At 37.8% G+C, this 26,630-nt stretch overlaps 1 protein-coding gene across 2 annotated transcripts in view; it reads left to right on the forward strand.

The window, feature by feature from the left end:
- The window catches only part of PDE11A (phosphodiesterase 11A), a 133,787-nt gene that overhangs the window by 39,765 nt on the left and 67,392 nt on the right, over nucleotides 1-26,630 (forward strand). For both annotated transcript variants that reach the window (XM_068138509.1, XM_068138510.1), the window contains exons 3-5: nucleotides 16,182-16,271; nucleotides 18,462-18,602; nucleotides 22,166-22,230. In XM_068138509.1, the coding sequence (XP_067994610.1) occupies nucleotides 16,182-16,271; nucleotides 18,462-18,602; nucleotides 22,166-22,230 (296 nt within the window). The remainder of the gene's footprint in view (nucleotides 1-16,181; nucleotides 16,272-18,461; nucleotides 18,603-22,165; nucleotides 22,231-26,630) is intronic.

The following is a 26,630-nucleotide window of genomic DNA, read 5'->3' on the forward strand; positions in this document are numbered from 1 at the left end:
ACTCACGTTGTCTGTTTGCCCTAAGCAAAGGTAAGGAAGGAAGAGAAAAGGACAGATTGCTCTGGTTTTGCACTTCTTCAGTAGGCAGTATTTGGAGATAATTAAAGCTAACCCATACAGGTGATTCAGAACAGTCCCTTAGAGCAGCCGAGGGACTGTGACCTGCTAGTCTTGTGGTGTATAAAGGACCCCACACACGATCTCAGGTTAGATTTGTTTTCAGTGCATGTTGCAGACCAGCAGGAATATGTCGTGTAGTGCATATGAGGCTCAGTGTGCTGCCTGCACAACTGTTTCACTGCTCTGCCACTAGTGAGACCCTGGGAGACTACATTTAGCCATGTGGATGAAGCAGATACAGTCAAAAATACCCCTATGCTCTGGAGTCTCCTTTTTCCTATCAGTATGTTTGTAGTGTTTGACTTTCCATGAATCTGTACAGGGATAAAGATGGATAAACAGGAAGGAATGTCACTGCCAATGCAAAAATTGACTAATTGTTTCCATGTCAGGCCAGCTGCAGCGAGAAATTGAATAAGGTGTGTGTGGTTTTTTTATCACTGGGTTGTTTTTGTTTTTTTCCAGCATCTGAAATCAGATTTACAGTTGTTAATTAAAAATGAACTGTTTTCAGAATCAAGGATCTCTTTGCACTGAAAAAGGAACAGCAAGCTCCTGCTTTAAATGCATCAACAATTTGTATAAGCACATAGAGCTCTTTTGTACTTTGGATTTGATAGTACTGGCACCATCTATTGGTCTTTTCCAGTGAAATCAATATACACTTGGAGGTTTTTTTTCTCAGAAACATCGTAAAATCCACTGTCACATAGGTACTGGTAAAAAATGCCAAGAATAAATCTTGTTTACCTACCTAGGCAATATTTCAAGATGATTGACAAGTGCATGCAGAATTCATCAATTCTTTCTTGGGCTGTTTCAGTTATGTGAATAAAGAGAAGACTTTCTTCTGTGAAGGTAGTAAGTGTCTTACTTTAAAAGCAAAACCAACCAAACAAAACATAAAAAAAAAACAACTAACCAACCAAACAAAAATCCCCAACAACCCCACAACATCAAATTAAAATAAAGATAAATAGATTATTTTGGGGGAAGCCATAGCTAAATTAAAATTACAGAAGTAAGTGGACATGGAGTTGGAAACAAGAATTTTGGAAGAGAATAGACCAATATTAAAAAACTAGAGCAAAAAAGATGGAAAAATGAGTGGATGTAAGGACTGCAACAAGACTGAAAACCTATCAAAATATAATTAAGATAAAACATAGAGGGGTTTGGCAAATGAAGTTAAGATAAAAATTTGGGTACTGAGAAAATGTTTAAACTCATATGGAAAAGGAATAAGAATAGAAGGAGAACAAATGTGGGCAGATGTGCAAACAAGAGTGTATGACCCAGGGCACTTCCTTGATTTTCAGTCTTACCTCATTTAAAGAAAAATTGCTTGTTTACAGACAACCACTGCATCCAAAATTATGGAGACAAAAGTAGAGCAAGCTTACTCAAATCCTACTCAAATAAAGAACACTGTTCTTTTCTTGCTTATCTGTGAGAGGGTAATAGCTTCTACAATGACTTTTTCCCTATTATTTCTGTAAATTAAAGACCAGATATTCTTACTCAGTTCATGAAGTTGTGCTGAGTTAAGCCTAACCCAGGAGGGGTGGACTTGGAAAAAACCTAGCCTCAGGTGAGCAAAGGAAACCTGACCCAGGTTCGGCAGAGATGCCTAATCCCACTCCCAGGGTGAGGGGTCCCCAGGTCAAAGTCTATTCCACTCCCACTTCCTGTCCACAATCCTGTTTAAGAGGGGATAAGTGCTTGCTTTACCCCTTTTCTTCTGTCTTTGCTTTTCCAATGGTGTGTTGCTGGATGAACACATGTGGTTGGGCTTGTTCCGCACAGTTCCAGACACCTAAGGGAACTGCATCTCCAAAGAGACTCCATCTTACATCCAGAGAATCCTTTGCTAGCTGCCTTTGGTTTTGTATATATTTCTATTTATCCCTTTTCCTTATACCTTAGTAACCTTCCTTTTACTTAAATGCCTTTCATATATTGTTAAACTTACCTTTTTAACTTCCAAATCAATTCAAGACTATTCTTTCATAGTTTTACCTCTTTCTTTTCCTCCTGCCTAATTTGCTTTTCCCTACCGGGAAAAGGGGAGAGGGGAGGCAACCTAAATCTGTTCTGTTTGGCTTCTGGGGCTCTGAGAAAAGCTTAAGCCACAACAGAACTTTTTTACAACCTAAAGTTTTACAACAAGAAATTTTTTACAAGCTAAAGCTGAATGAATTGTGCTGCTACTTGAAGTTCCACTTGCAAACTTTGTTCTGTTATTTGCTTTATAAATGTTTAAAATAATTTGGCCCTAACTTGACCTGTTAATAATGTAGGGAGAAGTAAGGCTTTAACATCAGTAAATTCACACTAAAGAGGACAGTAGCTTATTGATTTCTGAACACAGCTCAAGTACCTGAAATCAATTGCTCTCCAGACTGCAGTTCAACAGCAGTATTAATATCAGTAATTTACTGGGCTTGTTCTGAGGCACACAATGAAGTATACTTAAGTATATGCTTGGAAGAGCCTTGTGTTGCTGTAGTCAAAACGCACATCTGTATAAATAACTGTTTTGGACTTGCCTGTATTCCTGATTATCTGTATAAAGGCTTGTTTGATAGTTTGTTGTGTTTTGGTTTGTTTTATTCCATTTAGAGATTTGTTTAGATACAATCACTTTAATCCAAGATTCCAAACACCATATGGTTTTCAGCATTGTGGGGCAGGATGGTGTGTGCTTACTCAGTATAAGATTAAGGCCTTTGAAAATTTACACTGCAACAGATCACTATTTATATCTCTGAGAATGTAACTCATTGCATGGGTCATCATAATGCTGTTCTCACAGAGAATAGAATAGCATAGCATAGCATAGCATAGCATAGCATAGCATAGCATAGCATAGCATAGCATAGAATAGAATAGAATAGAATAGAATAGAATAGAATAGAATAGAATAGACCAGACCAGGTTGGAAGAGACCTTCAAGATCATTGCGTCCAACCTATCACCCAACACCACCTAATCAACTAACCCATGTAATCAAGCACCCTGTCAAGTCTTCTCCTGAACACCTCCAGTGATGGCGACTCCACCACCTCCCTGGGCAGTCCATTCCAATGGGCAATCACTCCCTCTGTGTAAAACTTCCTCCTGACCTCCAGCCTGAACTTCCCCTGGCGCAGCCTGAGACTGTGTCCTCTTGTTCTGGTGCTGGCTGCCTGGGAGAAGAGACCAACCTCTGCCTGTCTACAACCCCCCTTCAGGTAGTTGTAGAGAGCAATAAGGTCACCCCTGAGTCTCCTCCTCTCCAGGCTAAGCAACCCCAGCTTCCTCAGCCTTTCCTCATAGGGCTTGTGCTCCAAGCCCCTCAGGTCCAGACAGTTGTTCTGGACTGTTTTGCTTGTGCCCCCAAAGAAAGGGAGACAAATGGCCCCATCTAAACCTGTGGTAAAAACACATGGCTGTGTGGAAGGAAGATACGTAATTGCTATCAAATGCTGATGCTTCTGCAGTCTTATCTAGAAGGAGGATTCAGTGCTGGGGAAGAGTGTCTGAAAGCAGAGACTGTAGTATGATGGCTTGAATGCTTCTCTGGACCAGTAACTGAGACACTTCAGGCAAGACTGTAGTCATAATCTTGGGGTAACAGTATTTTTACTTGAACACCTTTGTCTCCAATGGTCTGCAACATGCAATATCCAGAGACAAACAGTCCATATGGCAAGTCATTCCTGTACCTGCTGTGATAGAAGATAGGATGCTTTTCTGTGGTCAGGGGACCTCAGAGGTTTGTGACTGTTTCTCTCAGAGCCAGGTGAAAAGTAGTGCTTTACCACATCAGTCTGCAAAATAAAATTGCAATGTGAATTTTATCAGGGCAGAAGCTAAATCCAGCTTTCATGGCACCTGAGAGTGAATTCAGTATCCCCAAATTGTCTGGGCTTCACAGACAAGTGCTTTAGATAAATCACAATCTGTATAGTTGTACTACCAGGATTTGGCCCTGCAGTTCCAGTTTATAAATAACTTTGCCTAGAAATCAGATAGCAGCATGTGCAGGTGTGAGTCATTAGTGCAGGAGACACAATGATGTGTGGAAAAAAGCATGGCTCACATCTAAACCAGCCCACACACTTTCATCAGCCCCTTGAAGTCTACAGCACAGTAAAGAAAAAAACCACACCAATTTTTCAAGTTAAGCTGCTGTAGCTCACCCAGTTCTAAAACTCAAAGGTGCTGTAATATGGAACACAGTGTTTTCCCTGGTGCTTAGTTGATCAGTCATGCTCAAAAGGCCATTTTGGAAGACACTAATTCACTGTATTAAGTGAATTACCACAATTTCACCTGAATAGATGAACATCTCCCATATATACACACAAAAAAGAATTGTGTGTCAAAGCTGCATTCTATTTGTTTTAAAACATGTATTTGCAAGTTCTAAGGACTTGGGGAAGTATACAAATTATTACTTGATTTTGTTTTTTAAATGTCATGAGCTGAAACTGGAAATTATTAATGATATTGACCTCCCTTATTGCATAGTTAATGGAGGCTGTAAGGAAGAAATCATCAAGTTACAAAATAGGATTTATGGTGAGGTGCTGCTTTTGGAAAGAATTCCAGGGAAATTTTTTTTTTTAAAGAGCATTTGGTTCAAGAATATGCCTGACTTCTAACTGGCAAAGTTTATCCTTCCAAGGCTTGACTTAAGCTGAAAGGAGATACCTGACTCCTGAAACTTGTCGCTGGCATCCATACTCTGATTCTTTCTTACTGATGTCTAGTGAGGATTCTGGGAAAACTGAATTCAAAAAGGATTAAAGTTTTGGGGGTTTCTTTAAGGCAAGACTGAATACAGCAGTATGTAATTTCTTTTTAATTTAAAAACACATTTGCATTCCTTTTCAGTGTAGCAGCAGATTGAATTATTGTTTATCTCCATCAGTTGCACATTTTGATATTTGCTGGACAATCATTTTTCCTCCATATTTGTTATTTTCCTATTTTTGCAGTGAAGTAAATATATAAAATTGAAGCACTTTAGAATACTTTCTCTAAACTTCTGGGTTAGGTCTTGCCAAAGACTTCCATGTATTTTTCTTACTTGCTATCATTGAAATTTGGAGTAGGATTCAGTGTCTGTGCAGAGATGATCACTTCCATCCTGATTTATATTGTCACATTGTTATGCATGGATTAAACAGTAAAGTGTGAGATATGGATATTCTGATAGATATATAACAGAGAAAGAAGGGAACGTCAAACAATCAGGCTGTTTTACAAATTATATGGTTCCACAGAAATTCTGTAAATATTTATGCTCAGCTGCTTCTGACTGGCATCTGCCTGGAAAGGGTAAAATTAATGTCAGTTTGCATTCTCTGAAACTGATACAGCCAGAGCTGATTAAAATGCCCTTGAGGCTTTAACCACCTTTCCACATTTTTTAAGGCAAGAAAAGTCTGTAAATTACAACCACATAAATCCACATTAAGATGTCAGTGGTATTACTGCAGGCTCACAGTGAGGAGTGTAGTATTTGGCTGAGCTACTTTTATTCTGTTGTTCCATTAAATGGTGCTCATAATGAAGAAAAGGAGAGGTGGTATAATTGTTCAATGTGCTTTTCTGTAAGGATTTTTCTGAACTTCTTGATGGTCTTTCGAAAGCCTCTTTCATTTGAAACTAATAAGAATTAGTGGTTTTGTTTTTCCTTTACTTGTGGTTTAGAAAATTATTCTATTGTCTTGGTGTTAGTTTTCATCTGTCCCTGATTTAGTAGATACCATCTAGATTTACAGACAATTTTTTTTCCCGGCAAATTTGCTGCCACTTTGCATGGAAATTGTTCTAAAGTTGATATTATTACTATACACTGGTCCTGTTTGTTTCATATATGAGCTCAGCATGAGGGTTTATGAACTGTGTTCTTAAAGGCAATGGTTTGCAGGGTTTACTGCCCTACTTCCCCATGTTAAACACGAACACAATGTGATATAGGTAAATATTCCAATACGTATTGTAAGTGCTATAGTGCTTTTAGTCAATTCTGAAAATGCAGTAGTAGAAAGTAATTCAGATTACCTAATTGGTATAATCAGATTCAAATAACAGTATTGTCAATTGTGTCTAGTCATATAATCAATCCTGCTAGAATAAGATTCTGCACTTTTGCAAAAACGTTGCGTTTCTAAGAAAAAATACATAGGTGACAATAATATTCTGAGAATACCTTGTATTCTTTACAATTATTTTTCCCTTTAAAAACTGGAAAGGAGAATAAGAACAGCTTCCTCAGGAGAAATTTATGAAGTGTAGGCAAGTGTCACCAGCATAAAGTGCCATGATATCCAGTACCAAGGATATTAGTCACTAAATATACATAAACTCAAAAGAGGCAAAGGTAGAACACCACTGGCAATTTTCACAATGTTAGAGAGAAACTCAACAAAATAACATAAGAATATATGTCCAAAAAAAAAATCTGTAATTATGTTGTATTGTGATGCTTCTGTGTGTTATGGAAGAAAGGGTCAAGGTACTGATGCATTCCAGTTGGAGATGAGACATAAAATAATGTGCTGAAAGGAAAAGTCAGTTGTGCCATATGTTGTCTTTTGTGGGATATTCCCATTCTATCAAAGATTTTTTTGGGGGTGAAATTCCTGTAGCCTAACAAACGCTGGAAATGCTTCATTTGGCAAGTAGTAATGTAAGGGAGTATAGTTGGTGTTCTGAGTCCCTGGCTTTTTTTAAAGTTGTCACCCAAATTCTTAGGAAAACTTGCTGCATTTGTGGGTTTTGATTGGTTGTTTTTTCCTAGTTGAACAGGATAAATCCTTTCCATTCCATTTGGAGTAGTGCTGCAAACAGTGGGCAGTCATTGGAGCTGAACTTATTCGTATCAGGTGTAGTTTGTAGTTTAACCAGGGAAATCAGGCTGGTTTATGTGCTAGATTCAGGCTTTATATTCCAGATGGAATTTCAGTTAGAAGGAAGAACTTTAGTCAGACATGAACAGCCACCTCACTGAAAGACAAGCTCAGCACAGCAAAGGATCTGGCCTCAGCCACAAGCTCTTCCAAAAACATTCTCTCCCTGTTCAACAAAGCCCATCATGAAAAAAGGTTACTGTTCAAGTAATCTTCCTTCCTGAAAAATCACAAAACACCTTTTGAAGTATATGAGAGAAGAACCTGAATAGAATTTTAGTAATCACTGGGATCTCAATGCAGACTGTTACATATAGATGATCTAAATTCTTTTTTTGTTAAACTATACATGGTATTTATGCAACAGCAGGATCAAATTTTGCTTATGACTCGTAGAGACATGTCCAGTTCTGGGATTCCCAGTGCAAGAGAGATGTGGACATACTTAGCAGATTCCACCAAAGGTACACAAAGATGATTAGGGAACTGGAACATCTCTTCTATGAGGCAAGGCTGAGGGAACTGAGACTGTTTAGCATCGAGGAGAATGCTCATGCAGGGATCTCACCAGTGGGTACAAAGGGGTGATGGGAAATTGCAACAAGGGTGTAGCCAGCCTCTTTTTAATGCCACCCAGTGTCAGGACAAGAGGCAAGGAGAATAAACTTAAACACAGAAAACTATCTGGATTGAGGATGGTTATTTTGGTTACTAAAACTTTAAGAGAATATATATATATATATACACATGTATGTGTGTGTGTGTGTTCTCTTTATGATCTAGCAACCATCCTAAGTAACCACCCTCTAAATACATATAGATACTAGGAATACTAGGAGATAGGATGGTTACTTTGGTTGCTAGTCTTTTATATATTTGATGTATGTACATTGACTTACTCACTTACTGTCATACTCTATACTACCAATCTCAAAGAAGATGGTTACTTTGGTTACTAAAACTTTAAGAGAATATATATATATACACTATATATTCTCTTTATGATCTAGCAACCATCCTAAGTAACCATCCTTTAAATGCATATAGACATGAGGAAACATTTTATTACTGTGACTGAGCACTGGCACAGGTTATCCTGTTGTGAAGTCTTCATCCTTGGAGATACTCAAAAGCTGTCTAGATGCAGTCCTAGGTAACTAGCTGTAAGTGGTCCTGCTTGAGCAGGGAGTTGGACCTGATCACCTTCAAAGATCCCTGACAACCTCAAACAGTTTGTATTTCTGATCCTGTGCATGCACTCTGGCTCACCAGACAATGTATAAATTGTACAAAAAGTGAAAGAAGACATCTTCATTCAGTTATAGTAAACCCAGTTAGTAGAAATAGTTGTTGATTTGTATACTTTTAATACTGAAAGACTGCAGCAAGTAGTATATGAATAAATCTAGTTATCATCATTAACAAGAACTGGGAGTTGGAAACTGAGTTCTAAGTAGAATTGTGACTTGAAAACAGTATTCCAAACACAGCCATACCTTTAGAATTTATTCTTGGTTTCAAAACCATTCAATTACCATGCTTAGTTATTATGGGTAGTATCTGCCAGAAATCAGCCATGTAGTGCAATTCGAAATGGTAACACCAAGGTCTGCAATTGTGTTGCGGGGCAGTGGGCGGGAAATCAGCTTTCAAATGACACTTATTAATTCTCCTGTGCCAATTTAAAGTTCTGATCTGCAACTCTTTTTTATCATTGACAGTTTCAGCCTTCACTGCTCTCAGTTTTCAGTGCTAATATAAAGATTTTTCCATCTCACACAGTGATGTTTATAAAGTTGTTGTAACAATGTCTTTGGGTAGGCTGGGTCCACTAGTGGGAACCAGGAGCTTTTCCAAAATTTTGACAATATCTTTCTTCGTGACCTTCTTTCTCCCATCAGAAAAGTAATTTAATCTTTAGTTTAGTTTTGCAACATCTAGAAAAACATTATGACATGATATTGCTGCTGTAATATTTTACTCTCCCCAAAACTTTGATATACTGAGGTTTAAGGCTCTGCAGAACTGCCTGCCTTACATAATCGCTATGGGCTCCCATGCCCAAGAGCTGACCTCCAGTGGTTTATCTTCAAATAGGAGTGAGCAGCCAAGCAGTAACAACCCATATTGGTTGCTTTGGAAAACATTACACAGCTAAAATGTCCTTTGTGAACCCTCTCACTTTGACTTTTATTAAGGTGATTATATACTTTGGATGCGTTAAAGATGGCCAAGATTCAGCCTTTGAAGGAGAGAAGGTTAATTAGTGGGTAGAAGTTGTGATTTTTGAGGACATTTGTTACCTTTTAAGATGCTATTCATTAATATTATTTCAGACTAAATAAAGCTGCCTAGAGTGCTTTGTAAGGCTTTGCAACCAACCAATGGATGGAAGCAGTAGACATTATCTATAATTGTTGGGTTGATTTAATGGCCTTCTAAATGCAAGTGGTCATACAGACCTGATGCATACCTCCACCATGCAGATTTGTGAATCCTTAGTAGATCTTGCAATGAGAAGTCTAGTCTCTATGGCTTTCAACTTGCTTATGATACAGAAGCACGATGGTTTACTGGTTTAATTGTATTAGCTTTGCAGTCCTTACACAGTCTGCCTGCAAGGTGACTTTTCCTTACTTTCAAGCTCGATGAGCATTTACTGAACCTTCATTACTAAGTGCTGAATGCCAGACATTGGGATTCTAGCATGGTGATGATCCTTGAGTCACTGCTTTCTTATCTTTGAGTGCTTCTTAGTTCATACACTTCTCACTTTCATAGAATGACTATAATGGCTAACATTTCTCCTCCTCTCATCCCAACCTTTCCTGCTGGAAATCCTGGCTTAGTACCACATGTTGAATAGCTGAGTGGATGTTTGTAGTGTTGTAATAAAATATATATTTATATTTTATATTTAGTATTTCTGGCAGTGGTATTTCCGGCAGTGGTATTTCCATCAGACACGGATGTAACTTATTTACAAAGTATCTTTACAGGTTCTGTTACTGGGTTGTGTGTAACATATTCCACATATGAAAACAGTTAAATGATTTAAGCACAAACCTGAGAATTTCCAATACAGCGATTTAAATGGGAAATGATGGTGCCACAATCTGCATTTTCCCACAAGGAGGATTCTGTAGCTAATTAGGCAGGTGCTCACAGCTTGCTCATTTGTCTGGTATCTTCCCAGATGCTGTAACTATAATTCAAACAGCTATTGGCTCGGAGAGGGCTGAGGGGTCTCTCTCCTCTCATGTGCTCTGTCACCTTTCCTTGGCTTGGAGAGAGCTAAGGAGTGCCTCTGCTCCCATGCACAATTCATGGGCTGTCGCAGTGCGTCTCTTCTGGGATTTGGTTCTCTCAGGGATTTTCCCCTTTCAGAGCTCTCAGAGAGTTGGTTGCTTTGATCCAAGTGCAAGGCCCAGGTGTGGTTTGCCTGCTAGGACAAGCTCTTCAGCTGCAACTCTAGCAGCATTTGGCTCTTACTGCTTTCTGGGTGAGAACAAGGCAAATGTTGTCTTGGCTGGTCTAAATACTTTCCAAAGACAATTAATGCCCTTTGGTAACAGAGAAGCCAGATAGCTGAACCTATAGGATGGGGCATATCCAAACTCAGCAAGGGGCACACACAGTTCACAGGTGTTACAAGGTTAATTAGACATGCCACACATTTACCAGGACCATCTGGACCCCAGGAAATATCTAAGTTTACACATCCATGGTGCTTAACCCATTGTCTGGGTTAGGGCATGCTATCTGGTTTGCCCCTTCAGGACAAGTGTTTGCTGGGACAGGGCTTAGTACTGAACATCACTGAATCAAGACTATGTAAAATAAGGAGAACTTTCCAGTGAAAATACCCAGGGTTCTGCGTAGAAGAGATAAGAAGATTGCATCCTTGCATAGTAGCAATTTTACATATATTTAAATTATTTGTGGCTTTCTAGTCTTTAGTAGGAACTGTTTTCCTATTTGGATGAAACAGCATTTAGAAGGAGGTGCTCTGTGGAAACTTACCGTACGATTTCTTTTCCTTCCCACTTTATACTGAGTGCTAAATTCAGTGCTTAAATATGTCTTACAGAATATTGTTAAAAATAGATCTAATAGCTGCTGCCAATGTTTTGGTGTGTAGGATGAAGTAATTCAGTGTGGCTTATTTAGATTTATTTGAGCTTCACCTCCTGCTAGTGATGGCAGATATGAATAATGTTTAGCTGTAAGGCGTCTGGGGCAAGCAACCTTCAAATATCTGCCAGAAAAATGAAGTAGGATTAGTTGGTGTGTATAGTTCTGAATGTATAAGCAGTTTTACAAGTGTATTATTGCAAATCAGATTCAGTGTGTTCATTTCTTTTCCCAGTTTAAAGATCTTATGTATGTAGCAGAAAAGGCAGAAGACGGGGTTTGTGTTGTAGCAACTAGAGAACACTGGTGGGGGCCCAGAAAAAAGCTCATGCTGAATCTGTTTAAGCTGCACTCCTGCTCTTTCCTGCCCCTTGGTCCTGCATGGGATAGTCTCTCTGTGCCATGGCGTGTGAGGACAATGACCTACATAGGATTCAGGCTTTAAAACTGCACTAAGTCTGCTTCTACAGGAGACGTGTTGTAATCTGTCTGGTGACAAAGTTACCTAGTTTGAAGGTGTGCCAGTAATTCTTTGAGGCTGGCAAGCACAGAGGCAGAGCTGAAAAAATGCTCTAGTGGTCCTTTTCAGGCTTTTTGCAGCTTTCATAGTTAGATAATGAGCTTTACAGGACAGAGATGCCGCCCAGTGTTTGAGAGAATTAGGGCATTTTTATGGTACTGTATAAATAATAATCAAATGGAATCTGAAAATTAAAAAAAGTCAGAGACAATAGAAAATGGCCCAAGAGTCTCTGCTGATATGAGCAGGAGCTGTATGCTCTATTTGTATGCACATAATTCACAGGGTGTCTCTACTAAGCAATTGTTCTGTCCAGGCTTGGGATGGAACTTCTGAGAACAGCAGACCTGGGTGACAGTCAGATGTTATCAGAGATGTTCATAGCTGCATAGATACTGCACAGATGGCAGAAGGTAATGGAGTTTGAATGAGTCCTTGTGCTTAACCACTTCTCAATTGATTTGTTTATAATTTTCAGAATTCATCTGAATGTTTAATTCTCTGAACCTACTTTTAACACTTTAGGAAATTATTCAAAGGGCAGCTAGCTCCCCTGATTCGATTATAAAACAAAACATTTATAACTTGAAACTATAGGAGAACATGGAGTTTTAAATTACTTTTTTGCTTTCTAGGAAGCTTATACTAGGTCCCTTTCCCTACAGGCTTAGCAAGCAAGCTGTATAAAGAGAAGTGGCTCCTGTAGCCTCTAACGAAAGCAGACAAACCAGACCAGCATTTACTGAGAGCTTAACGTGGAGTTTGTGCCAGATTGGATACACAAGTATACTGAGAGACTTCTCTCTTCCATCAGGCATCAAAATTGTTTTCTTTTGTGACCACAGGCTGGGGAGATGCTTGGACTATGTCAAAAGCCATGAGTTAGACTATAACTATGATTATATCTATATTATGACAGAAAGCGCTCTCCAAGGACGCTTAGTGTGGGCAAAAAACCACATGCGGGGGAGGCAAGGTAAATGTCATTGTATTTATCTGGAAGCTGAACTCAGAGCTGCTTTCCAGCCAGGAAGCATGAAGCATTTTACCTTTGCAGTGTGCTGCCATTGCAGCACTGACTGCTTTTCACGATTAGCTAAGAAGTTTCTGCATTGCGGGTCTGCATGCATGCAGCTTTGTTGTCAATATTATTGCCTGCCATTTTAAAAACAAAACCAACAAAAAAGCAAAGATGTGTTGAGATCTGCAGATGTGAACACTTGTACTCCTAAATGGGGTAAGATAAGTTTGGAGATGTGTGAAGACACCTTCTATGGGAAGGAAAATATAACTATGGTGAGGGTAGTCATTTGGTCTTAATGGTGTATTTTTGCGGAAAAGATGCATTAGCTTCAGGACCTAGCTGAAAATGTAAGTGGTTGGATGACTGACTATTAAAGCTTCTGATATTTATCCTGTTCATTCTCTTGGTAGCAGCATCTTAAAACTTGTAATATAAAATAAACCCATAACAAGATAATAGAATTTTGAAATGAAGAGGGTGAGGTTTTGAACTGGTGCCCATTACTTTACCCTGTTTTCATAGAAGGTTTCTTGCCCTGATAAAATATTGAACAGTTCGAACACAGCTTTTTTAGGTTTTTTTATGCCACTGTGAATTTGTGGGGTGAGTGTAGTTGCTATTCAAGTATGTGGGTCTTGCTGGAGAATTAGGTATCAGAAACTGGGTCAGGTTACCTGGACACTGAATGCTTAAGCAATTTATAATATAATCATATGAACCTACAAATATTTTATCTAAACATCTTATAGTTGGCATGGAAGAAAAAAAAAAAGGTGCTCTCTTCCAACAGCTTCATTAGATTACCTTATTAGTCAGACTGCACATCATTTTTATAAAATATACTGTCACATATTTACTGATTTGTTTTTTAATATGCCACAACTCATCTTCCTTGACAGAATTAATTACTGAGACATATATGTTAAAGCTGTCTTTGTTACGGTTTTATATTCTTAGGGAATTGCTTTGCTTTATAAATCTTCAGGCTCTTTTCCTGTCATTAGGTGAAAGCAGTTGTAGATGATTTTCTTTCGGGTATAGTCCATTTTGCTCCAATGTTTTTGTTGTTTGGGATTTTTCTTAATGATCAACCCTTCAAAGGGCAATTATTTTATGTCCTTTAGAAGGATATGTTAGGTCTTTTCCCAAGAGTTTCACACCAATATTTTGGGTATTTGGAACATGTGGAATACTCAATATTTGGACCAGGTGTCTGGTTTGTTTACAAGTTCCAGCATCAAGCTGGTTTAACTGTGTAATACAATTATTTGGTAAAATCTGCAGACATTGGGTGCTAAAAGCAAGCTGGCCTGGCCTGTTGAGTGCAGCAGGAAGATCAGCAGACAGTGACAAAGCAAGTGTCTCCTTAACAAGATCTTGTCTCACCAAGACAAATTTAAATAATTATCTCATTTGTCTGTGTCTTTGTAGTCACATGCTGCTTATCATGTTTTTAACATATTTATGAACAACCTTTCAATACTCTCTCTTACAATGAAACTTAGTCTGTTTCCAGAAGTCAGCAGTACATTACTGAAGCATATCCATGCTGGAGAATAAGGACAGTAAAACATGGGCTGTGCTTTACACTCATTTTAAGTTACATCCCTCTGTTTATGGAGAAATAGTAGCAGTAATCAGCAGGAATGGGAATAGAATTACAGTGCATTATGGTTCAGTGATGCAATATATTTTTACCTTGGAGGACCTATCATTTCAAAGGAGAAAAAAGGTTATAGTGGCATGTGCCATTTCCTCAGCACTTTGGATTCTCTTTGGAGGGAAAGTCCATTAAGTGAATCAAACATAACAATACCGTCTGCTTACAGTATGTAGCTCAGACACATAAGAGTTGAATATTCATACAGTGTGTCAACAGCAACAGTACTGATATGCTGGAGGTGCATGCAAAGCCATCTTGAGTACTACAGATTTAAATTCATAATTGAAGACCAAAATGTGATAACCACTTTCTACTCTATTCCGCAGCTTTGGTTTTAAAAACAATGTGATTTAAAATTTAGTTATAATTAGAAAAGTCTTTATTCTTTGCTTATTCAGTGCTGTATTACAATTTGTCAAAAACAGTTTAGGCAGCAGTCACCCTTACTGTACAAAAGAGGAGCAACAGTAGACTTTTGTACTTATTGATTGTTCCTAGGTAAACATGGACAATTGATTTAACTGTTATCATAGGCTAATTCCTTTCTACCTGACAGTAATTTTGTTTTTATTTTCTTTATTGTTCTGGGTATTTATTAATTTGTTTTACTGATTATCGTGAACATCTTGGTGTCTGTCTTTGTTACACTGTACTTTACACAATTAGTTTGAAAGGTGAAATGAAAATTAAGTCAGCAGCTTTCCAGACTCTTGACATTTCTTAACCCAGTGTTTTATGTATCTTAATTTCTACATAAAGTCAATGCCTTGGAATTTTTATCCCTGAGAACAGTGTTTTTTCAATATTGGAAAACTGTATTTTCTTCTTGGAAAAAAAAAAAAAAAAGACAAAAAAAAAGACACCTTGCTGAAAAAGACATCTTTTCATTCCCATATTGGGGGCAATAAATAATAGTATTTACTCTTCTTTAAGTAAAAAAGTATCCAGTCTTGCTATAACATTTGTAATTGCACTAGAGATCCGATTTTTCTCAGGTTAAAATTTTTCTGCTCTGAAACACAGAACAAATGATATTCAGTACCTATAAAATTTACGTAACATCTCAGAACTAAGCTTGGGAATGACTCAGCAGTGTCAGTATGCCACAGACTTGTTATCGGTATGTGGCTTAAAAATGCTAACGTTACTGGATTTTGATCCTTGTGAGAGTACCACTCCTACAAGTACTAGACTAACCTAGTCTTTAATTTCACACAGCAAACCTAAAGTCATTTTGTGCACCTCAAAATTTTTTCCCAGTTCAATCTCTCTTAAAGTATGATGATACATTAAGGTCCAGTTTCTCAGGCATGTTGTTGTTGTTCCTTATTGATAAGACAATCAGCTTTCTGACTAATCGTTTTGGACTATTGTTCCACTGTGCTGGCATTCTCCAAAATCAATTAGCAGGAATGTGACTCAGGCTTACTTCTTAGCTTAGAACAAACAAAAAAATCTGTCCAGAAAAATAACAAATACTTTTCCTAGGGAAGCTGCAGTGTCTGCAGGAATTTATCATAGTCTTCAGCAGACATTTTATAGACTTACAAATCTGCAGCTTTCCAGACAAATAACAGAGCACACTCACTGATGCAACCCGTGAACTTAGTGCATTTGTTCTTCCCTACTCATTCTTCTCTATTCCCTCCATTCATGTGTTTTGCCCATGATAATTTTGTTTTGAGTCCTGCATTCTGCTGAAGGGTGTGTGAGATGACTTTTCAGGGACATGACATCCAAGTTTAGGTCTCTTTACTAGTAACATGACTATCACTGCAGTTGTTTTTAATGACTGGGACTTTCCTTTGATACTAGGTGATGCAGATGTATCTCCCATTCTGTGGGATTGCAATATCCAATGCCCAGCTATTTGCAGCTTCAAGGAAGGAATATGACAGAAGCAGGGTAAGTAAAAATGTATATTAGACCAATATCAACCCATTTGTTCCTTCACATTCAAGCTATGTATCAGTATTTGCTAAGCAGATAGCTCTAGCTGTGTTTTATTTTAAAAAATGCATTTTCAACATATCACTGTCTTGACTGAGGCGGCAAGCAGAGGGTGTGGGAGGGAAATACGCTCATGGTAGTGGCTGTTGTTTCCTGATGTCAGTTCCCTGCTTTGTAGTTCACAAACAATTGTGTTTGTGACATAGAGACAGTGAAGGAGAGAGTGTTACATTAGCAGAGATTCAAATTCTCATAAAACTCCAGTAATACCAAACCTTTCCCATCGTAAATTTGTTGTATTCAATTCATGTGCAAATAATGTGGATATCTCTTTATAAAAGTAAGCGAGAAAAAACCTGTACGTGAAGAGTTTTGACAGCACGTAACTGCACAGATTCATTATTCACATTATTCAGGACTGCTGATGCCATGCATGAATTGGAATGCTGACCTCACATGTCATTCTCAAAGCTGTCTTTATTAAGGAATCAAGTGGTAATTTTGAGGATTTTGAAATAATTTTTGTTTGGGTTTTTTTTGTTTTGATTTGGGTTTTTCATTGGGGTATTTTTTTTTGTTGGAGTTTTAAGTTGTCAGGTGGGTGGGTTTTTTTGTTTATGCGGTTTGTGTGTGTGTGTTTATTGTTGTGGTTGTTTTAACCCACCTTTCCTGCAATGGCATGAAATGGTGCTTACCATAGAGCATAGCTCCAAAGTTTCAGTAAAAATGCCACCAGCAGTTACTCTTGCTTCATAAAGCAGGGGAAACTACAGGATGGGCCTGTGTATTGAGCACTGACATTTGCGTATTCAGGATTTTGGAGCTTTCTGTGTACGGACACTAATGCCTTTCATTACTTCAAAAACTAACCGCAACCCTTTCTAATGGTGTGTGTATTTAAAGGTCATGAAGTATCTGAGCTTGTGTTTTGTCCAGGTCTGACTACAAAGCACAGTATTTTGGTGTGGAGATGCGGAGAAGTCTTGGGGGAAAAAAAGATTTTCTGCCAAAGTTGTTTTTTCTCTGTGTATTATTCAAACAAAATTGTTGACTACAAAGAGACATGAAATTTGATGCAAAATTCCTAGCCTGCAGGGAACAATAACAGATTTCTGAGGAGTTGGTGTTTAACCTTCTGAGGGAGACATTCAGCAGAAAAATATTAGGGACATTCTCATCCATCATTAGAAAATGCTAAATTCTAGTTGTTGGGCACATCAGGAGATTAGATTGGAGCTACAGATTCTTTGTTTCTTCTTGTCACTTCAGTATGCCAGGAGTAACAAATATAATTGCTATTTGATGGCTACACGATAACCTGTATTTAATTGAATTTCTGACATGGTAGTGGTCTTCAGCTTTGTCTGCTCCATGGTTGAAATTAATTGGCAAGTAGCATGTGATGGACAAGACCATACTTTGCCTTCCCTATCAAACTGGGCACCAATGGTGACAAATTCTAGCGACTGTGATCAACATATTGCTGATAACCACTGAACAGAAAGCTAAGTTTGTAAGCTCACAAATATGGATTTTCTTTAGCGTTGATGCTGTAAACGAGCATAATGAAAAAGCATCTTTCTTTGGACCCATGGCAAGAAAGAACATGGCCTATTACTTTTGAAGTTGATAAAATGAGAGGGGAAGCCCTTCATTTTAAAGCATTGTACTTTACAGACATGTTGTTAGTGGTAAAGACTGGGTCAGAGTGGTGTTGGGACATGAAGTATTGATGTGTATTTTTTTCTTTCTAGCTTTGAATGTGCAAAATGGGTAATAAATTAGTAAAATTAAATGTAATTGCACCAGCAAAATCAATTATAGCAAACAAAGTAACTCAATCCATGCTGTGTGCTTGGAGAGTGCATTATAACCATGGTTTCATTTTTGGACCACAGTAAAATAGTTTGCAAGATTTCCATTGTACACCAGGAAATGGACTGTGCCCAGTTGTGATCTAAGGAACACTAACTTCTGTTTTCAGATACCCTCATCCCAATTATGTTTCTGTAATGCTTATCTGAGTGACATTTTCAATGGGTCACTAGTATTAAAAGCAATCCCAGAGATTACACCTCCTTCGCAATGCTCCACGTACTTATTAATTCTTCAACTGACACAAGAGTTTTCTGTCTTTCTATGCAGGCTTTACTGGAAGTAGTGAATGACCTCTTTGAGGAACAGACTGACTTAGAGAAAATTGTCAAGAAAATTATGCATCGGGCCCAGAATCTGCTGAAGTGTGAACGGTGCTCAGTATTACTTTTGGAAGATATTGAATCACCCGTAAGTATGGCTGCACATCCTGTAGACAGGCTAGTGTCTGAGTAGTGGAGAAGCTGGTTTTATTGAGATGTACCTGTTTGATGTCATATGTAAGTACTGGACAGCAATTATGTCATATCATTCTTACATGTGATTTAGGTACAGCCTGGAGCTTTTTCAATGCCAAACCTTGTGGTTTAACCCCAGCGAGCAGCTAAGCCCCACACCGCTACTCCCTTTTCCTCACCCCAGTGTGATGTGGAAGGGAATTGGAAGGGTAAAAGTGTAAAAACTCATGGATTGGGATAAAGTTCAGTAGGTAAAGCAAAAGCTGTGTGCACAAGCAAAGCAAAATAAGGAATTCATATGCTACTTCCAAACAGCAGGCAGGTGTTCTGTCATTGACTGGAAAGCAGGACTTTGTTACATGTAACAACCACTTGAGTAGAAAAATGTTGTAGTTCTGGGGTGCCTCCCTTCTCACTCCTTATGCTCCTTTTATTGCTGAGCGTGATGTCATGTGGTATGGGATATCTGTTCGGTCACTTAAGGTCAGCTGCCCTGGCTGCATCTCCTCCCAGTCTGCTGTGCACCATCCAATCTGTTCACTGGGGTGGCAGAGTGAGAAACAGAGAAGGCCTTGACACTGTGCAAGTGCTACTCAGCAATAATGAAAACGTCCTTGGTGTTACCAACACTGTTTTCATCACAGATCTTAGACATGTCACCATAGAAGTTGCTATGAAGAAAATGTAGCTCTATCCCAGCCAAAAACAATATAGCCACTTTTTCAAATGGAAACTGAAAGGTACATTCGTGATTTCTTCTGATCATTTTGAAGGCATTTAGTGGGATGTCTGTAAGTCTATATATGAGTCTGTATGTTTATCTATGAGTGGTATGATCCAGATGATATTCTGTGGCTCTCAGTTGTGTGTGTAGTGGGTTTAGTGATTACAACAGAACAGGGGGGACGGATTAACTGAGAAGTAAGGTGCTCCTGGGGTCTGCTTAAAAAAGAAAAAATGCCTGATGTTATCAAATATTTATTTGCTCAGTTCCTTTCTTTCACCATATACCCACTAGCTTCATTTACATTTATCTGGAATTTATGACGTTGCTAACATTTTCAGGCTAATGTCTTAAGATCAAATGGATGGTGCTTGCTAGCAATTTCAGAAGAAGAAATAGCTGTATCATCCACCAAGTCTTTACTGCTTATTTTTAGAGCTAACCTTTTTACATACATTCCAATAAAGAATTTTTGGATCTTTCTATAATGTTCATACCTTCACATCTGCTGTTGTTTAACCGTAGCAAACTGAAATACCTGCATAGTTTCTATTCTAGTGTGTAATGTTACATCTTTAATCAGACTACCAGTGCTTCAGAAATAACAAACAAGCACATCAAGACCTTGTGAACTGACATCCTATTTATTCAGCAACTCAGTGGGCTTTAGGGCCATCTAATCAGTGTCTTCACAGTAGCCAGTTTCTGAACTTCTTGCATTGAAAATTTTGGTTGTTTTTTTTTTTGGGGGGTGGGGTATGAAATACAGTATTTTAATGTGGAATCACATCAAGACAATAAAGGCTGAACCTGTAACACAGGGAGTTTTCTCAGCTATGTTTGGTGGAACACAGGACTTATTTCTTCCTGGAAGTTTTCTAGTCACTCTACAAAGGGTATGTTTGGGAGCACATGGTTGCAGATTTTAACAAGTTTCTTTAATACTTTGCAAAATGAACAATGAGAAACAATCTTAGTTCCTCAGTGATGAAAATGTTGTGGAAAGATAAGTCCTCTTGTTGTTTTGACCTAGAAATTTTTCCCCGACCTTAGAGAAAATCCACTGGAGAAGACACATTTACATAAAGATGCTTGTTCTTGTGACAGGAAGAAGCTTTTGCATTGAGTAGGTGAAGTGAAAATACAACTTTCAGCAATACTGAAGTATATTTGGTTTTTACATTTGCTCTGTCCACTTGACCAAGGAATAATTATTTCATTACAGAGCTCTATTAAGTTGAACAGATGGACATAAAGTATATGAAAGTATTTGTCACACACACAGTTTTGACAAGATCTTTCACTGGAACTTTGTAGGGATGCCATTCATAGGGCATGAGAGCCTCTTTAAAAATATGCAATGCTTTTCTGACTGCTAGTAGTAGTAAAATGAGTGAACTGATTTTATATTAGTAGCTCTCTTCAGTGTTTTCATTAGGAACAAAGTATGGTCCCTTCTGCTGAATTGAAGGGTAGTTGAAAGATAAATGTGTTGCTTGTAATATCATTCTTTCTCCTATACAAGTATCTTTTGATCCACTGATTCTGTAACTGATTATATGTTGCTGGGCTGTGACAAGTCTAAATGATTATCAGAGATTGAAGTTTGTGGATGGCAGGAAAAAGAAAATCTTTTCTGGAGGAAAGATGTGATTCCTATTTCACTTAGACAAATGGAAATTAAATACTTCCAGTGAAGTATACCCTAAATTACACTACCTTTCATAAAAGCAAGACTGAAGTTTGTATTTCATTTATATATTCTGTTATAGAATTGTAATGTTTCAAGATTGTTTTCTCTTTCTAGACTCCCCACACTGCTTTTATAATTACAAGATACAGTTCTACTCCATTCTTATGAAATGCCACTATGTTTGCAAGTATAACATGATTTTTATTTTTCACAGAATACTACATTGTGTTAGTCACAGGCTGTGGGTGGCATTGTTCACTTCAGTTTTCAGCTCCTGGTGTTATTTCTACCTTTGAGCATGGAAGGTGGTTGGGATTTTTTTTCAAAACCACAGGCAGTGAGTTCTCATTCCTCTAGACCAAATTCTGAAATGTGGACAGACAAGGTATTCAGTCAAGCCTAAAAGTTTTCATAAATCATAGGTGAATTTGAAGGAATAGGTTAATTTGCCACCTATTTTGTCTTTCTCATGGCAAGCTAGTAATGTTTCTGATTACCCCTATTTTGGAAGGTTAACCTATATATTACAAAAGATATCTTCATAGATTAATTCAATGTTGAATCACATCTAAAATATCATCCTTTTTACATCATGTGAAAAGCTTTTGAAATATGGAACTGAAGTGGAAGATGCGGACCTATACAAGTATGCTAAAACATTACCTGTGTTCTATGTCATGTTAGCCACTCTTAAAATGTTTCACTTATGTGCTTTTGGTACAGGAAAATAGGTTGAAATTAGTAGTAAAAATGTGGGGTCTTCATTTATTTTCCTATGTTAAAAAAAGAAAAAAAGTACATTTGAGTAAAGCTCTGTAATTCCTGTTCCAAAGTCCTTCGAAGGGAAGCATACACTGTTGCAGGAAATAGTTTCATGAAGGACTCTGAAGATAAAATTGGATTTTTTTATTGCTTGTTAGTGAACTGTGCACAACATGTGTTTTGAAGATGAATTCTTCATTGGGGGAATCCAGACTGAATTTTTATTGAAAGACCATTGAATAAAAATGCAGTTTAACTATAAGAACCTTACATTACTGTACTCTTACATATTCATTCATCTTAATAACAGTTTTAAGTTACTCTCTTTTTGTGACAGGTGGTGAAATTTACCAAATCTTTTGAGTTGTTATCTCCAAAATGCAATGCTGATACTGAAAACAGGTTAGTGCCCGTGTCTTCTGTGGTAATAGGTTGCTTCATTTTTCATGTGGTTGTAAATTTCCTTGAGCATACTTTTAATATCTTATGGAACTTTGGGTAGATCTGATTGATGAATAGTGTGAGCCTATAGTTTTTTCCCAGGCAAGACTGCTGCTTTCTTCAAATAGAGACTTGATTGAATAAATATATGTGCCCATGTTTATATATATATGTGTGCATATGTATACAGAATCATAGAACTGTTCCAGTTAGAAAAGACTCCTAAGATCACCAAGTCCAACCATCAAGCTAAGGCCACCATGGCCATTAGACTGAAGTGCCATGTGCACGTTTCCTGAACACTTCCAAAAACAGTGACTCCATCACCTCCCTGGACAACCTATTCCCATGCCTGACCACTCATTCGGTAAAGGAATGTTTCCTAATATCCAATCTAAACTAGCACAGTTTCAGGCCTTTTATTGCCTGATACTTGGGACAAAAGACTGACTCCCACCTCACTACAACCTCATTTCAGGAAGTTGTAGAGAGCAACTCTCCCAGCCCGGCATCTAAAAGAAGAAACCAGGAAATGACTGTGTAGAACATACAAATGGTGTTTTGCATAGTTGGAGTAGATGATTTCTGAGGTCCTTTCCAACCTAAGCCATCCTGTGGTTACTGAGATAAAAAATTTAAAACTACTTTGGATGGTTTGTGGATCTCATACAAATTCCTTCGTACAGTTGTGTTGAAAGGGTTCCAATAAAAATTAAATTCTGCTCAAGTTGGAAAGCCTGAAAACCTCAGATAATATGTATTCCTAGAAATTGTGTTCCTGTGACTAAATCATGTTTGAGTCCCCAGTCAAAACAGAAATGTGTGTTTTGCTTAGTAGGATCTGTATGTAAACATTGAGAAAGGGCAATGAATGTAAACATTGAGAAAGGGCAATGAGAAACATTTAGTAAGTAATGGTAGAAAGCTTTTAGTATATGTGGGATTACTGTATTAATTTGTACAAGACAATACAACACATAACAGTGTCCTATGTGTGTCCTTCATCCAATGAGTGGATGAAGATTCAGGGCTATTTTGAGGAGGTTTCTCCCATCTTTCAAGGCCTGATCTCACTGACTATTGTACACACCTTTTATGTAAATCAATTCATACTGACCCCGAATAAGAATTTTCCATATCAAATGGCTGCCATAGTGGTAAACCTATCCTTCTGTCCAACTTGCTATCCATATCTTGTAGGAAACTTAGATTACTGTGAGCTTTGCCATATTTAAGCCCTTTAAGCAGCTTCTAAAAATATTATTGGGTACTTTGCCTTGTTTTGTGCTTTATTTCATTACCTCTAGTGTGGTAAAAAGCTACTACTTCATTAAGGTGAATATGCGCATTGTGCTCCAGATTCTGACAGGTCATAAGTCTTAATGCTTTTCAAGGATTGATCTCACAGCACTAGAAATATAGGTAATATTATTTTTAAGATGTGCAAGCTGACAGTAAAGTCCAGGGCCACTTGGAAAGACAGGTAAAAGCTAGATGTTTTCCATGCCCTATCCACTAGTTGAGCAATGGGAATGGTGAGATAAATGGAACAGGAAAACAAGTGATAAAAAATATGAAAGTTAAAATATGAATAAATAATCTGTTGATTCACCTAGGAATGAAAAGTTACTACTTTTGATAAAGAGCTTCAGGGTAGCAGCTGGTCTTTCCTAGGTCAGTTAAATGGGTGAAAATACATTCCTTTTGTTTAGGAACAGGAATATCAATCAAGGGATGTGGTTGTTATTCCTGTTTTTCTCAAAGTTGATCCATAGCCAGATTAGTCAAAACAATGTAGAGCGGTGTCAAGATAATCAAGCTGGATCACTTCTTGTTACCATAGTTATACTGGCATGTTACAAAAAGGCAATTTGTAGTAGCCTTCTCTGCACGTAGTCAAGGTTATTTTAACTGTAGTCTGAGACATAAATAAGCACATGCAACCTGGTAGCTAGTCTTCATAAGATTTATAAAGGTATATTTGTGTATATCTTAATATAAAGACTTATTGTTTTCTCTTTTGTTTTTCATCCAGTGGAGAGGGAAGTTGGTTTTACAAAGACCAAGGTTAGGCAGGCATGTATGACGTCACATTTGGATGTAGTACAGGCACAGCTTGAATTATTGGCACTATAGCGTGATAAGAAAAGTTATTTAGGATACAGAACAATGCCATGAGCCCTTGACATTTGAACATTCTAGTGAATTTTGGCCTTTTCATTCTACATTCTGATACAAACTCATGAGATGTTTCATGTGGAAAAAATGGCAAGATGAGTTTCTTCATCATTACACCAGTGAACATAAATGTTATGTATTTGAAATTTTAGTGAAATGCAAAGAGATTATACAATGAGAACAGTTCTAGATATGCTTTATCTGAAAGAGAGAGACATCCCAAGGACAACATAAACTTCTGTGTCCTAACATGATTTCTTACATCATTTTAGAAGAAATTAACCTTCTTACATGTAGAATAGAATAGAATAGAATAGAATAGAATAGAATAGAATAGAATAGAATAGAATAGAATAGAATAGAATAGAATAGAATAGAATAGAATAGAATAGAATAGAATAGACCAGGTTGGAAGAGACCTTCAAGATCATTGCATCCAACCTATCATCCAACACCACCTAATCAACTAACCCATGCAACCAAGCACCCTGTCAAGTCTCCTCCTGAACACCTCCAGTGATGGCGATTCCACCACCTCCCCGGGCAGCCCATTCCAGTGGGCAATCAATGTAACTAATAGCAGTTCACCTGTTTAGTCCCAAAATATTCTAATGAATTTTGTATCTTTTTTCTCTTTGCTGTTGGTTGCAAAGAAATACTTTGAAAGACCACAGGGCATTTTTCTGTTCAGTTTGCTATTTTCTAACACACACCATTTTCTCTCCCCTTGATAAGAGTACTTAAATCTTAGAAGATCTGAAGGTTCAGTTCTGATTTATTCTAGATGAAAATGAGTCCAAAGGACTCTCCTAGCAGGACTCTCCTGCATGGAAGAAGACTTAGCAGATTATGTAGCTGAAGTAATGGTTCTCTAACCTGAATACCAGTGGAGGTGACAAGGTTAACTGCCCGAGCTATGGCATGGCAGAAAATACCTGTGCTCTCTCCTAGTTGGCCTGGTACTGAGAAAGTGCCAAAAGCCTTTCCAGCACTGGTTTACCACCAGTGTCTCTGGAATGATGTGCACTCAAGGATCACTACATTCCCTGCAGTATTTTTATGCTTCTCAAGGATCTGGCAGGGTTCATGTCAATGTTCAGAGAGGGTTGAAGGTGCCTGTGATTTTGGTTGTACCACTTCCTGCTGTACTTTCTGCCATCCCTGTCAGGCAAGCATTGGGGAATATAGCAAGGAAAGCAACTGAATATAGGGAGCCTGCAGCACTGCGCTCTTCAGCAGGATTTAATTTCCTGCATGGCATGCAGTGTTTCTGCTAAGGCATGGGCAAAACAGAGATGGTGGTGTGCAGCTGCCTGTGTCGGTCCAGCAGGACTCACTCACAGCTTTCCACAGTTTGGAAAAGATTGTTACTTGTGGTTTTCGAGTAGCTTCTGAGTGTTTTGAGTTGCTGAGGATGGAGACAGAGCCAGCTGGCTGTATTTTGCATCAGAATTAATCACTGATATTTCCTCCCAGTGAAAGTTGCATGCCTCTCTTCCAGAGTGTAGTTTCAAACACTTGCCAGGAACAACAACATAGTAGTTCATACATTTAAAACTCCTTCCTAAATTATATCTTGTTTCTTTTACTTCAATTCATTTGCTGTTTAAAATGCTTGACACCCATAATATAGTCCAGATTTAGTGTGCTTTATATTATAATGATAGTATCCAGATTTTTAGGGTGTGAACTAGGAACCATGCTTTGAAATTAGATTCTTGTCCTCCTTAAAGATGTTTTTGCTTCTCAAGAACTGACACTCTTAAATAATTTTTAACCTGCAAACATGAATTCTTCACTTAGCTAAAACAAATAATCATATATCATTAAATGGTCCTGTCAAATTATACACACAACTTTTATAACAGTCACTCAAAATTCCTATCTGAAACAGAAATTGATACACTTAGATTTATTTGTGTAAATCATTATTATCTTTATGGTCTCTTACGAATATTGAGTTTTCTTTCAAATGAGTGACTTAGTTGAATTAGTTTCCCAAAAATCAATGGAGCCACAAAAAATCAATCCTTTCACTTCAATTGAGTCTTTCAAGCATTTTATTGTGCATCTTTCTTTCATTCATGTGCATCTTTCTTTCATTCATGTGCATTACTTTGAAACTTCAAGCTAGTGTAGTCTTCTCCATGTCTGCTCAGAGTCACTTTATTTTTCACAGTAAT

Source organism: Melanerpes formicivorus, unplaced genomic scaffold (assembly GCF_026170545.1).
Source record: "Melanerpes formicivorus ecotype bairdi unplaced genomic scaffold, bMelFor1.0.p_v2 SCAF_5, whole genome shotgun sequence".
NCBI lineage: Eukaryota > Metazoa > Chordata > Aves > Piciformes > Picidae > Melanerpes > Melanerpes formicivorus.